A 13690-nucleotide genomic window follows, 5' to 3' on the forward strand; every position below is an offset into this window, starting at 1 on the left:
GCGTGAATAAAGTGGTAGTGAAAATGTCAAGTGAAATCCTTAGCAGCTGTAAGTAAGAATAGTGCTGGTTTATACCAATCTAGGACCTGGCCTGCCAAGTGTCATGGCTGTGACAGTCTGCTGGCATCCCTGGAGTTAAGGACTGTAGCAAGATGGATGGGAATATCAGCAAGACCATGTAGAAGTGGCCTTCTATAAATAGTATCAGGAGGGCTAGTTCAGATGGCAAGCCAACAAAGTGCCAGCTTCATCTGGAATCTACTTCGTAGCAAGAAGAGGAGGACAGGTTAAAAATACTGATCTTTCAGCCTCAGGCAGACAATGTCAGACTCCCTTGGAAGAAGGCTGGTGTTCTGCTCACAGCTGCTGGAGGAGACTTCCTGCACAATTTCTTCAAGTGAGAAGGCAGCAGATCTGTAAGGAGAATAAGGCCACTTTAAATGTTCTGCATATACACTGTTGTCCTTAAGCAGTTTGTTTACTGCTATCCCATATTCTCTTGGGTTTGAAAGGGAGTATAAAGGACAGCAAAGTAAACAAATACAAGCATGTTTTAGGTAAACTTCAATCATTGTCCTCTATGCAGGTGTTCCATTTAAGCAGAGAAAGCATTGTGTTGAGTTTCTCATACTTCAAGTGAGCTGATCAAACAGTGTTGCTTGTTAGTGATAAAATGTGTTCTGTATCTACCACACACACTCTTAGATATGAGATATTCTGTCTTTTAAGCCGTTAAGATGATTTTAAGATAATCTCAGTAAGACCACTGCTGCAACAAAAGGAAGACAAGGCAAGACAGAGTGCTCAGAGCTGTTCTTGCTTCTCACTAATGTACTATTGAATAAAGCAAAGTCTATGACATTGTTTGTATTGATTTCCCAAAGTGTAAATGAGACGCCGTTGCTATCACTGATACTATTAGAAGCTGCATTATGTTCCCTTTGAACATAAGACAACATCCAAATAGCCTATTCTAAGGGAACTCCCCTTGCTTAGTACTGCTTCTCATATTCATATTAATTTTCACATGCTCTTTTCTCAACTTACTGAGCTGTATGTATGCTCTGGTATGGTGCCTTTCCCCTTGTTGTACTAATTGAGAAAAAGAACTTGTGCCACTTGCAGCTCACCAAAGAAAAGAAGGAGCAGTATGTTTTCTGAAGTCCTGTCAGACCTGCCCTGAGAAGTAGAAAGTGTCTGAGAACCTCAAGGGATATGAGTGATATCTCTGTGTTTCCTCATGTCTGAAGATTAAATCAGAAGTGCTGCAGAAGGATCTTATCATCATGGAAGAGGAAATTGGCTGTGTTGTACCCACAGCTTTATCAGAGTCTCAAGCCAAATCCTGTCTCTGTCAGTTGCATTATGAGCTGCTGCTGCACTGCATTATGTGTTCTTGGTAATATTGGTTGCTTGTGCTGGTAAATCTGTAGAGCATGGTACAGATCTGGCTCTGGAGAAAAAACACTTTTGAAAATAATGCATGGCAGTGCCCAGGAGCTTGCTTGAGTCACTTTGGTGGTGTGGGCCCAAGCTGGCTTCTGCTAGCAGGCCTCAGTGCCAGAGAGCAAACAGTGGCACTTGCAGCTCGCCTGTGCCAACACAGTTGTGTGTGTCTCAATCAAACACTGGGCTGAGGGAATCATTTTCACATTGCTCTAATGGTTTGTCTAATAGCAAAGGAGAACATACAGCTGACATGCTGTATTTTCCTTCTTCGCTCAGAAATGAAGTGTGAGCAAACCCAAATTATGGCCAGACAAGAAGTGTGATGTGCTGAACATTGAATACTGTTCTCTCTTACCAGATACAAACAGCTCCCTCAATTTGCAAAACTCATTTGTTTCTGCTGTTGAATTGCTATATGACAGGTCATGCTGTAGCCTGGTCCCCATGAGCTCAGGCCAAAGTCAGTCACTGCATGCAAATCCTAACATATGGAGAAAAGTATGTGTTACAGAACACAGTCACAGTAAGGGAGAAGTGTTAAAAGCCGTTATGTAGTGGTTGTTTGTAGTGTAGTGGTTGTCTACTCCTTCCTAACCTGATGTTTTAAATGGGCTTTTTTTTCCCCCATCTTAATTGTAATGCTTAATGCTAGCTAATTGTGTGCTTTGTTTTCTAGTGGAGAGTGGTATTCTTGGAAGCAGCGAGGCGTGTTTTAACCTTTAATCCAGAAAATGTTGAAATAGTAAATATACTTAAAAAAAACTGCACTGTCTCTCTTAAAGATGTCATATAATTAAAAAAGAGAAGACAACTAACTTGCTTCATTTTGGCTTATTAGAAAATGTAATCTGGGTAAATAATCCCAGTCAGTCAGACTTGACTTGACATTTCCATTCTGAGCTGGAATGACGGGAAGACTATACTCTGCCTTCTTTTGAAAAAAGGCTTCATCCATAGAAAATATTCGCCTTTGGGAAGGAAAAGAAAACCCCAAATCTTCTCTCTTTTTCCCCTTTAGCAAGATAATACATCACTGTGCCTACTGCTGCATTTTAGCATAAAAGGACATGCATGTGGTGCAAATTAAGTCTGCCCTGGGAAGATCGGAGTCTCTTCTTTCTGGGAAGCCCAGAGGCACAAGGCAGGGCTGAGCAGGGTACAGATGGAGGGCATCTCTGTGTGAGGCGTGCTCACATGGAACAAGTCAGAAGGGTTGCTTTCTCACCGGAAGATAATGCTTCAAAATTATGGCAACCCAGGCAGCTTCACTTCCAGAAAATGGCTGGGAAACTGTGGAGCTGCAAACCCAGGAGGCAGGAGGAGGTTAATTTGATTAAGCAACTGTTAAGATAGTGCAGGATTACTTCTGTTGCATCATGCATAATAGGAACAAGAGGGAACATTTTGTATATATTTTGGGGAAAGCTTCCTTCCAGTGACAGATGCTGGGCTGCGGAGCAGACTCTACATTTTGCAATATTGTGACTGGGATTTTCAGATGAATGCAGACAAACAAAGCAGGCAAGGCAAACAAAGGTCCTTGGTCCAGTGAAGTGGTCCTTTAGATAACACTGGGCTGTTACTACTTGTTAAACACTAGGCAAAAGGGAAAATAAGGGATCTTGTGAAGTATTGTAATAAGGGTACTGACGTGTTGTTCAGCAGCTAGTTATTATTGGTTTAGTACTATTTATATCTTTTCTGCTATTCCTAAGATTTGGGTAAAACTGTCTTTTCTGTTCCCTTAAGCTTGAATTGTGAAACTGGGAGAAAGGACTGAGATTTAGGGAGAGTTCTGGGTGTTGGAGAGCTGTTACATATGCTCTGGAAGTCAAACTGGAGAAAGGGATATGCAGTTACTCTGCATTTATTAAAGGAAAATGGGCTGGATGTCACGGATATTGTTTAAATTTACCCTCTACCAAAGGAAATGTTTTGAGTATAGACTAAGTCCCTGGGCCTTTACCTGGAAGTGTGACACCTGTGGCATTTCCAAACTCTTGCAATGGGTGGTTCTTTCAGACCTGTAGTTCTGATGTTAGCATACACAGCTGAACTTCTGTCAGGCTCATAACCCAGTGTGAAACCCTCATGAACCTTAAGAATGCTGTTTTAAATTGGTATAGAGAAAATTTGCTCCTTATTTTGAATCTTGTCTGGATTCCAATGCCCGAAGTCTCAAAATCCTCCATTAGCTTTATCATTCCTGCTGATGGCTTAATCCCTTTGAATATCTTCCCATCTCAGGTAGAATCCATCTGGCCACTTGCTTCATTTCCTGTGAGTTAAAATACTGAGATATGGATAATTCATTTACTCTCACTGGAGAACTTGTATCCTCTCGCTAAGAGAAATGCTTTATGTCATGGTCTATTATGGTGTTACTCATTCCGTTTCACATCGTAGCTATAATTTTTTAAATGGCATTTTATTCAATTTTCCACTTTAGTACAAAGCACAAGCATTGAACAAAGCCGTATTAAGTATCAGGCATGGGTTTTGCAGCACTTCTGAGGCTGAGAGGAAACAGCAAATGAGAAACATGCTTTTCTGTCTTTAAAATCCATTACCACTCAGTGTAGATTAATGCAATCATAAAAGTTTCTCTCTCCTCTCTTTTTTCCGCTCTCCCTTTACTTTTCACAAACACATCAGTAATAGAATGCGAGAGGCTTTTTTCAGCACACACAAAAAAGTTTGTTCTTGTAGTATAATATGAGACTGAGGTGAGTTTCAGGGATAGAACACCCTTCTCAAGTCTGGGGTTATCTTTTTTGTTAATGAGAAATCTATGAAATGAGAAATACACATACAGCGTATGCATATTTTGAAAGGCTTGATCCTCTGATTTAGTCAAGTAAATACTGCTTTCTGTTACCTCCACCTTGTGCGCTCTGTTCACCCACCATGGGTATTTGCACTTACAAACGGACTGAAACTTAAGGAGTGAGGGCCTTGAACAACAAGGACAGAGGGCTTGGTACAACACAGCCCAGGCTGCTTGGGGCACTGCCTGTAACACAGTGTGGTGAGTAACAATACTAACTCTGTCGCAAATGAAGCTTTGAAAGGTGAATTTAATTGCCTGGAACCATTCTTTGAGCCATATACTAGGCATAAAATAAGAAGAGATTACAGGATTAGATTTTGGATGAAAACTTGTTATGTGGTAAGATGTGTCCAAGTATAAGCTCCCACATCAGTGATGTGTCCAAGTGTAAGCTTTCATGCTTTTCAGTGACAGAATAGCTGGATCGTTGTGGTGCCGCACCCAGGCTATGAGGACAGGCTGATCTTCAGGTGCTCTGAATGACTACTTCTGGTGCAGGAAATCCCAAAACTGTGAAAGATATTATTTGTTCTTAAGGAGAAACATTGCCCATCTTCTTCCTAATACTCATCTTGTGGAAATTCTCTTAGTCTTTCTAGCCAGAAGTAGATGTGGAAAACATACAGGCAAAGTGAACTGTTGAAACAAATGCATTGCTTTAACAGGACTAAAGAAAAAAAAATACTGCTTTATTTTTTCAAGGCGAGTTCTGAATATAGTGAAGAAAAATGCAAAAATACTTTTTAGCTTGAATATCAAACCCTTATTTCCTTTAGCTTGAGTTGACAGAAGACTATGAAAAACATTGCTTTAAAATAAGAGAGGGTGAAGAGGTGAAGATGAAACTCCAGGTTAGAAGTATTTAACGTGACAGAAATAAAGGACCAGGACTAGCATAAATAAGCAGTTCTCTACTGATGCTAAGAGGACAAGATTATAATTATTAGGATGCTAAAGAGTTGGGAATACACTGCAGTTAGAGCAAATAAAATTTGAGAATGGACAACAGAGTGGAAAGAGAACAGAATTTTAAGGCATGTTAGTGAGCAACCTGTTGTGGTACGGAGTGTAAACTGGTAAAAGTTATGATGGTTAGTTCAGTTTATGTCATTGCTGACATTTTGTGAATTTCTTTCATAGAAATGCCACTGGAATAGACTGGCTCGCTGACTATAAGGAAGTAGAAATATGGGGGAAAGAGAGAGAAGTATTCTTTTGCTACAAGAGTGCATTTTTGGAGCTGTAGTGAATCTTGTGAAGGAAATGTTGCTATTATGTTGAGAATATTGGTTATCTTCTTAAGGTGTTTTATGTTGTTTGACGAAGAAAATGTTTTTACAGCTATTTCATTTTTAGCATTGGAAGGTTGTGAACAATGTGGCCCCCTGGCTTAAACAAATAATTGAAACTCAGTGTTTCTTGATTTTTAACAGTAAGACAGACTCTAGAATAAAGTTTTGTTTGATTATTAAATGCTTGTTGATGAATTTAAGATATACGTACTATCAAACACTAAAAATTGAAAAAAAAATATATAATATACCTTCTAGTATGCTTTTTTTTTTTTTTTAACCTAATCTGCTTGGTTTGTTTGAAAGGTTGATTGCATTAAATTTAGTTTTATGATATACTAATCTTCCTTTTTTTTTTTTTTTTTTTTTTTAAATGAAGTGGTATTTCTACACTATGCTCTGACAACTCGTTCTGGATTCTGGTGAATTAGGTTAACTGTTGGCAAATGTGATCATACCTTAGAATTATTAGCTACTTTTTAACTACAGCAACTCTGATTTCATATAGCCTAGGTGACTGGAACCCTATGACAGACCAATTACTTAAGACCAAATGATTGTCTGAATTATTTGCTTAACAAACTAGACCTTTTTTTTTTTTCTTTAGGAATGCTCATAACTGACATTGCATCCTTCAGTGCTTGTAGGAGAAAGGATAGGTTTAGCAGAGCATGTTGTGTTTCTCCACTTGTAAGAAGAGATGGTCAGAAATTTTAGATCACTGAACTTTGAAGGATTTTGTCTGAAACAAAACAAACTTTTGCTAAGTTAACTAAGCCTCCAAATTGAAGGCAGCCTGCAGATATTCTTGCTTTCATCATAAAAGCTGGCAAAAGCGTCATATTCCCTGAACAGCTGCAATAGCCTGAATTTCCTCTGCACTTGAAATTCATAACTGTTATGGTTTTATTTTATTGTAGGCTAAATCACATAAATTAACACATGCATTCATGTGTTAATTTAGAACCCATGCATTAACTTAGAAACCCATGCATTCAGCATGAAGGGTTAGTGTTGCTTTGTTAGGCAGTTCTGTGTATACAGAAAGAAAATTCTTAAAACCAAACAAGTTTTTTTACATGTCCAAGGTGAGCTAAACTAGCTGTATTACATGCTTAGTGTCATTTATGGGAACATGCAGTAATGCAGTAATCTTACTGTAATGTCATAACAACATTGTAATTTCACCCTTCCTCTCATTGCTTTATTTGTGCCAATATCTTAAGTGACCACTGGAGACATTTCATGGAAGCCCTTCCTAATTAACAAGGAATTGTTTAGGGTTGCGATTTTCCTGCTGATGGTTATTGTGTTGATTAGATATGGGCATGAGCTCTTGTTTGTGTTCATTTCTTCAAAACCATGATCTTGACTGTGCTGGATGATTTACAGTCTGCTACAAGGGTGGGAAGCATACAGTCCAGTGAGTGGTCATAGCCTGAAATTCAGCTCGTTATGGACTGTAGGTTCTGTCTTAGTGGGATGAAGGTGGTGGTATTTTTTTAATGCTGTAGTTCTGTTAGTATATGTGACCTACCAAATTTATCTGAAAGTCCTTAGCAAAGAGGGTGTTCAGCACGTTGGTCTGATGCCAAGAACACTGCAGTTTTTTGTGCCAGTATGGGAATCTTATTCCCACTAAAGTCAATGAGATCTACTTTAATTTTGAATTAGATTCTGCAGGCACAAAAGTATATCACAGTAAGAACAAGGTACTTCCATGGGTTGTAGCAGGGCACGGCAGCCTTGCAGTAGTCTACATCTGCCTGGGTACTGTGAGTGTAGATCTTCTCTTGGTAACTTGGGAATAGTAAACCATGGTAAAGACACAAACACTGAAGTCACAAACTATGGATTCACATGGCTGAAATCTGTCTGACTTTGCCTTTATTGGCCTCTTTCTGTTAGTTCCAACCCCATCATAGAAATCATTGATAGTTGTCTGCTGACGTTCCTTAGTCCATCAGTATTCAAGGGTGGTTGTCTCTTCCCTTCCAATCTCACCATACTGTGTGGTAGCAAATCCTTTGCCTCTGTACCAGGGGAGCATAATCAATTAACTGATGGTGGGTGATTATTAAGACTTAGAGTGGACTCCTCAGTCATTGCAGGATCTCAGACAGAAAGGGATTCCTTCACTGAAATACAAAGTTTTGTGCACGTGCAACAGCAACTTGGCTCACAATTTGAGTGTCAGCAAGAGGCACAGTGTAAGTAGAAAAATGGTATTTTCTAGCATTTAGGAGGAATTTTATAAAGTTCAGTTTTTGAAAGGGTGCCAGAATCCTTTGTGGATTTTCTTGTTTCCAGATTTTGTAAAGAGTATTAGAAATTGATGAACTAATGGGAGACAGAGGCATTTCTGTTACCACGGAAGTCCTCAGGGCATTCATTGCCTATAACCCCTGTCCTCAGAAAACAGTCTTTCCAGCTCGTCTCATCCACCTATGTGAATTACCAGCACTCTCCTTTATAATTTGCCCCATGTTGGCATCATTCTTCAGTGATGAAAGTCTGTTGAAAGCAAAAACAAAATGCAGTGTGTTAAGGCCGTAAAGCAAGGACTGCAGAAGTTTGTCTTAGAATGTAGCTGATTAAAGGCTGTAAAACTGTCTTTTCTTGTAAAATGGATGTATAGCTGGCTCTTTTAGTGAAATGTCCTGCAAAAATGGACAAGTAGGATAAACAGGATTTGATCCCAGTGACTGTTCTGCCTCTCTCCAAACCTGAAATGCTCACATAGGTGTCTAACTCAGGCTGAACCAGGACTGCAGCATCTGATTTGTTCCAAGGCTATCTTTCAAAATTCAGTTAATGGTCTTGTAAAAATGTCAGGGAGCGTCAAATTGGAAAGTCAACCTAATCCCATGGAGTTGTTCAGCAGTGAGTTTGAATCTAAACTTAGATTTCGTTTCAGGACTCCTATTCATGTCTGTGACTGCAGCAGCATGTTGTGGGATCATAAATCCTTGTTTGAATAATTCTGTGCACTTCATAGTTCCCTTTTGAAAAAAAAGTGTGGCCATTTCAGGATAACAGGCTTGCTTCAGTTTTAGTAAATAATAAAAAGGATGCATGCATTGAGTCATATTCACAGAATAAGAATTTGTTTTCATCTTCCAAAAATTAAAATGGATAAAATGGAGGCTTTGTTTTGTTTCTATTCTAAGCCATATGCAAGATGGGAAACATTTTTTCATTCATAGGCACAGGAATAGATCAGCGGTCCATAGTCCATACTAACAGACACACTATGGATGTAAATACAGTGCACGTGGTATATCTGTTCCCTTTTTCAGATATCTCTCAGATTGGAGATTACAGTCAAAGTAATGCTGAATTTTTAAACCTCCTTTTTGAATCTAAAACATGCATACGAGCAATGACTTTTTGCTGATATTCAGAAAATGACAGTCTGCGTTGTTGCCTGCAAGCAACAAATGCAGCATGGAGAAAAATACATGGAGTAGACGTATACATAAAAATTTAAGTAAATATAAATGATCAATACCTGTTGTTATTGCCTGACCTATTTCATTTTGTTAATGGTCATGAATAGAAATGCTGCTAGAATACACAGCTGCCTTGCCAATGAACTTAAGTACTGTGCACACGCGTACACACAGTGCTATTTAGGGAATCTGAAAATGTAAAGAGATGTAATGAGTGAATCGTATAGCCACATGTGCCAGGCCACCAAAGTGTCTGGAAGATAAATCTAGGCTTTCTCTTGATAGTGGGATGTGCACACACCATACATCAGCCAGATCCTATGGCAATCTTCCCAGTGGGAGTGGAGGACTTAAGGAGTACTACAGACTGTTGGTGAGCCACAAACATCTCAAAATATTAAAAATACAGAAAATTTTAAAAGCAGTTCTGTGGCTTTCTAAAGTGTACTTCTAGAAGGCTCATTTTAGATCTTTTTTCATGCTTGACAGATTACACAGCAAACCATCTACTTGCATCTAGATGCATATATATATAATGTTATTTATTTGTGAACTCAAAACCTATGTAGAAGTGACAACTGTTTAATAAGAAAGCGGGAAATATTTGTGGGAGAACAGCTCTGTTCATTTCAACAATGTAAAATACAAAAAAAAACCACGTAACATACTGTAAGTAAAATGATTCTGAATAACTGCAATCACAACTGTTTTATGTTATCTGGAGGCCTCTGCTGCTGACTGTTCATATTCTGCATATTAAATACTATTAGGTCAAGTGCCAGGGCTGCTGAACACCTATTCCCATTGATTTTGTTTATAGAATTCCTTGGACAGATCATTAGAGCTGCGTGAGTAACAATTTCTGTGATTCACTGGCAGTTCTGAGAAATAAAAAAACTCTTAACTGGAAAGCAGTATTTTTTCTAGTAAATAAATAGACTGTGACAACCAAAACATTTTGTTTCGGTTCTGAGCATCTTTAATAAAAGCAGAGGAAATTTGAAATCAAAGGGCTGCATTCAGAGGAGCCTGAGGGATCGTCTCATAGAAATTGAGAGGAGATGCTGCTCATGTGTATCGTAGGTCTCCAAAGAGATAAGAGCCTGAATTAAGTCCCTCCTCTAAGTAAGTTAAAGGATGGACTTAAACCCAGGGAATGCAGTTAGTGGAAGAACATGGTAACTGATGTGCCATGGGGTACGTAGGCATCTGAGTGGTTTTGGGAAGGGTGTCTGTGACTCATATGTTAACCTGAAATGCTTCTTCCTGGAACTGCAAAATCTGTTTTTGATGCCTTATTTTTGTTATTTCTCATTTAACTTTTTTTTTTTTTCCCCACAGATGCCTTTCTGAATATTTTTTTTCAGGGTATTTCCCAACTTTTTACAAACCTGATGAAATGTTTTGCCCAGATCTAGTCTGATCACTCTTCAGCTGGAAACTCCAGTTCTTTTAGACCCACTGTAATGGCACCATATTAACTTTATGAACAGAACTGGAGGACATTGGTCTGTCTTGCTGTTCCAGAGCAGGATGCTCGTGCTAATAGCTAACAAAGGCTTTGCCTCTGGAAATGGAGGCTTTTGTGTACCTCTCCCTCTCGAATTCCCTTATGAACTGTGTTTTATCACTGAAATTGCTCACAGGTTGTTCAGTCCCCTAGCAAGACTAATGAAAGTCTTTTATAACTATAATCTATATGTGCTGGCAAACTTGAATAAATTTACATATCTGAAGGAGAACAAGTTTATGTAATTGAACAGTGCAGAGCTTTGTACTGAGAACATACAATAGTATCTCTTTCACCAGATGCGTGTGACTAAGCAGCCTCTTATTACTGGTTACAGAATGCGAACTCCAGAAAAGGACATTAAAAATATGACTTTTAAATGTACACTTTTAAATGACTTTTAAATTCCAGCTGCTCTTTCCATGGAAATGAATTCCTTCTCTTATCTGTTGTGACACATAGGTGAAAAGCACGCGGCAGAGCCAGATGACGCAGAGCTCGTGAGCCTCAGCAAAAGGCTGGTGGAGAATGCAGTGCTCAAGGCTGTACAGCAGTATTTAGAAGAAACACAAAACAAAGCCAGACAGACTGATGGGAGCCCTTTGAAAGCTGAGGAAGCTGCTAGTGGCACTAAGAATGAGAGCAACAATGGCAACAGCAAGTGAGCGCTGAGCAAAAGCCTGGGAGCGAGTATCCCACCAAGAATAACAGCAAAAAAGTGTCCCAGCTCCCTGCTGAAACTTGCTGAGCGGTGCTGGGTGACAGGCACTCTGCTCTGAGAGGCTCTTATCAGAAGTTTGTTCTAAATCGAGGGACACTGCCTGCTGGTCTAATAAGCGCTTGCATTGCTGAAAATCTATTGAATGCTGGAAAAGGACAAGAATGGTGAAACAGCTCCAGTCTCCATGGGCTCTTAGTACCAAGAGTCCCTCCCTTGCTTTTGAAGAAGAACTGAGTTCTCTATGTTTGCCTTTTGGATCATAAGGAATGGGCACGAAGAGGCCTTGCCACAAGTGGAAACAATGCCCCGTGCGCAGCCTGGCACTGCCGTGGGGCTGCAAAGTCAGCAGCAGGCATCCCAAGCTAAAAATTACCACTACCAGTACTCGTCACAGATACTATTACACAGTATGTAACATAGCAGGAGTTTCTCTGAAATGTGACACCTTTCTGTTCTGTATTTTTGGTAACTGTTGTTGATGCAAACTGTGTGTTTTCTTTCGATGGAGTACCTTTTTATAAAAAAATATGGGGAAAAAGCACTTAACACTGTCCAAAACAGATATGGTTGGTCTCTGTCTCTGTACATTAATGATTCTAAGTGACGTTAGTTATTATAAAATGTTATATTGTTCTTCTTCTCTAGGAAAGAGCCATGAAGCAGACTTTGTAAAGGAAGCTTTGCACAGAGAAACACAGGCCCTGTTATCCGGGCTGAGTCAAATAAAGGAGCTGTTATCCACGCCTGAGGTCCGCATGAAAATGAGAAAAGAACTGTTTGAAGATGGGCACAACTCTAACAATAAATGGAAAAGTTATATCAACTCTGGATCTCCAAATGAATGATTGTAAATTGCTGTAGTAGAAGACCCTCATCAGGTTGTTTGAAGATGAAAAGTATTTCAAGAAATTTTCCTTTCTCTTTTCATCTTTTTTTTTTTTACTGAAAATACGAATGGGTGTAAATGGCTCCTGCAGAATAATGCTGAAGTACTTGCACAGAAGGATTGTAGTTCATCATTAAATACAGCCGCTCCTCAGCACTGCTTTGAAACACACTTGAATGTGCAGGTATACATCGTGGTTCCAAAGTGGAAAACTACTGATTTCAAATAAATCTGAACAAACACTGTGCCCTTCCTTTATCATTGCAGATACTTCAGACTTTTCTCATGGATTTTTTTCTCTAGCAATGATATATGGATATTTAAAAAAATGGATGCTTTTAAATACTTTAAAATGTGTATTTGGAAAAAGGTCTTTTAATTCTCTGCCTTTTATATGTGTACCAGCGTTTTGGGTTAGCACTGTCTATTTTTAATTGTTTTTTTAAAAAACAGCACTTGAATATGTGTGTAGATGCTGATATGCTGTTTCTGCAGATGTTTACACTACCACAAGAATGTTTCAAATTTCGGAATAAAATTCAGGCTCCGCTAATGTCAATGGCAAACATTACTGGCTTTAATGGAGTCAGGATGCTGCAATTAAGATCTTCTGAAAATAATAATATTCCTTGATGGTATTTGCCTTTTCTTTTTTTTTAGAACAGTGTTTTATGCATTCGGGTTGTGATGTTTCTTTTATCTCTGCCTTCTGCTGCCTGGGGTTGTGTGTCAGTTTGCTCTTACTGTTCCTCCCATATACCCGCAAGATTCAGAAAGGCTTTGGATGTACAATGCAGGAGTAGGTCCAATATTTGCATTTTCTATGAACGTTGTTTAAAATTGCCTCTGGTGATAAAAGCTATTTCATACATGTTGCGGTTGGTATCAATTTTGTGCTGTTAAAACAGCTGTGTGCATATTCTTCATTGATATCAAGCACTGATCATTTATCTCATGTTTCATGGCTTACATTCTTTTCCCTCACTGAGTATATAACAGTGTATTCTGAAATGTTATACATTTCTCAAACCACGCTCGCAATAAAGTATTTCTTCCTTTGCACTGTGTATGTTTTCACCTATTTCCAAATAGACTTTAATAAAATGAAGTGCTTTGCAAGTAATAAAAGTGACAGAACCATTGCTCGTATAGTCAGCTTGGTGGAGCTGATTCATGGGTCTAGAGCCAAAACACTGATCTGGAGTCTGAGTGCTGAAATCATGTGAAAAAATTTATGCAGATAAGCTAATCCCAAGTCATTGCTGTTTCAAGAAGCCACCAGTTACCACATTGTCTTCCTTTAAATGCTCATTTCATTGAAAAGTTTCCAAGGCAAGATTTTAAATGATGAAACTTTAAAATCGGATTCAGGTGATGTGGGTTTAGATTTAAGGAGGTACTGCTACAACTTCCTTCAGGTTCACATCCGATCTTTGAAAAATTAAGTTTGAATTTAACAAGTGATCTCAAATATAATTAAAAAAAAAAAAACAAAAACATTTTGGCATCCTACTGGATATAAAAATCCAAACTTCCACAGGTGAGTCCTA

General features: G+C 38.8%; 1 protein-coding gene across 4 annotated transcripts in view; it reads left to right on the forward strand.

Annotated features, from left to right (window-relative positions):
* AKAP7 (A-kinase anchoring protein 7) overlaps window positions 1–13200 on the forward strand; it is a 76132-nt gene extending 62932 nt beyond the window's left edge. Inside the window, exons 8-9 of one of the 4 annotated variants that reach the window (XR_007375291.1) lie at window positions 10996–11661; window positions 11900–12010. Coding sequence is in view for 3 of the 4 variants with exons in the window: in XM_048936616.1 (XP_048792573.1) it covers window positions 10996–11198 (203 nt within the window). In the remaining variant the exon portion in view is untranslated. Of the gene's footprint in view, window positions 1–9308; window positions 10915–10995 lie in introns of those variants that run through there. The other 3 variants (XM_048936619.1, XM_048936616.1, XM_048936618.1) reach the window with 3 other exon arrangements.
* Window positions 13201–13690: the final 490 nt, after the last annotated feature.

This window comes from Lagopus muta, chromosome 2, assembly GCF_023343835.1.
Source record: "Lagopus muta isolate bLagMut1 chromosome 2, bLagMut1 primary, whole genome shotgun sequence".
Taxonomy (NCBI): domain Eukaryota; kingdom Metazoa; phylum Chordata; class Aves; order Galliformes; family Phasianidae; genus Lagopus; species Lagopus muta.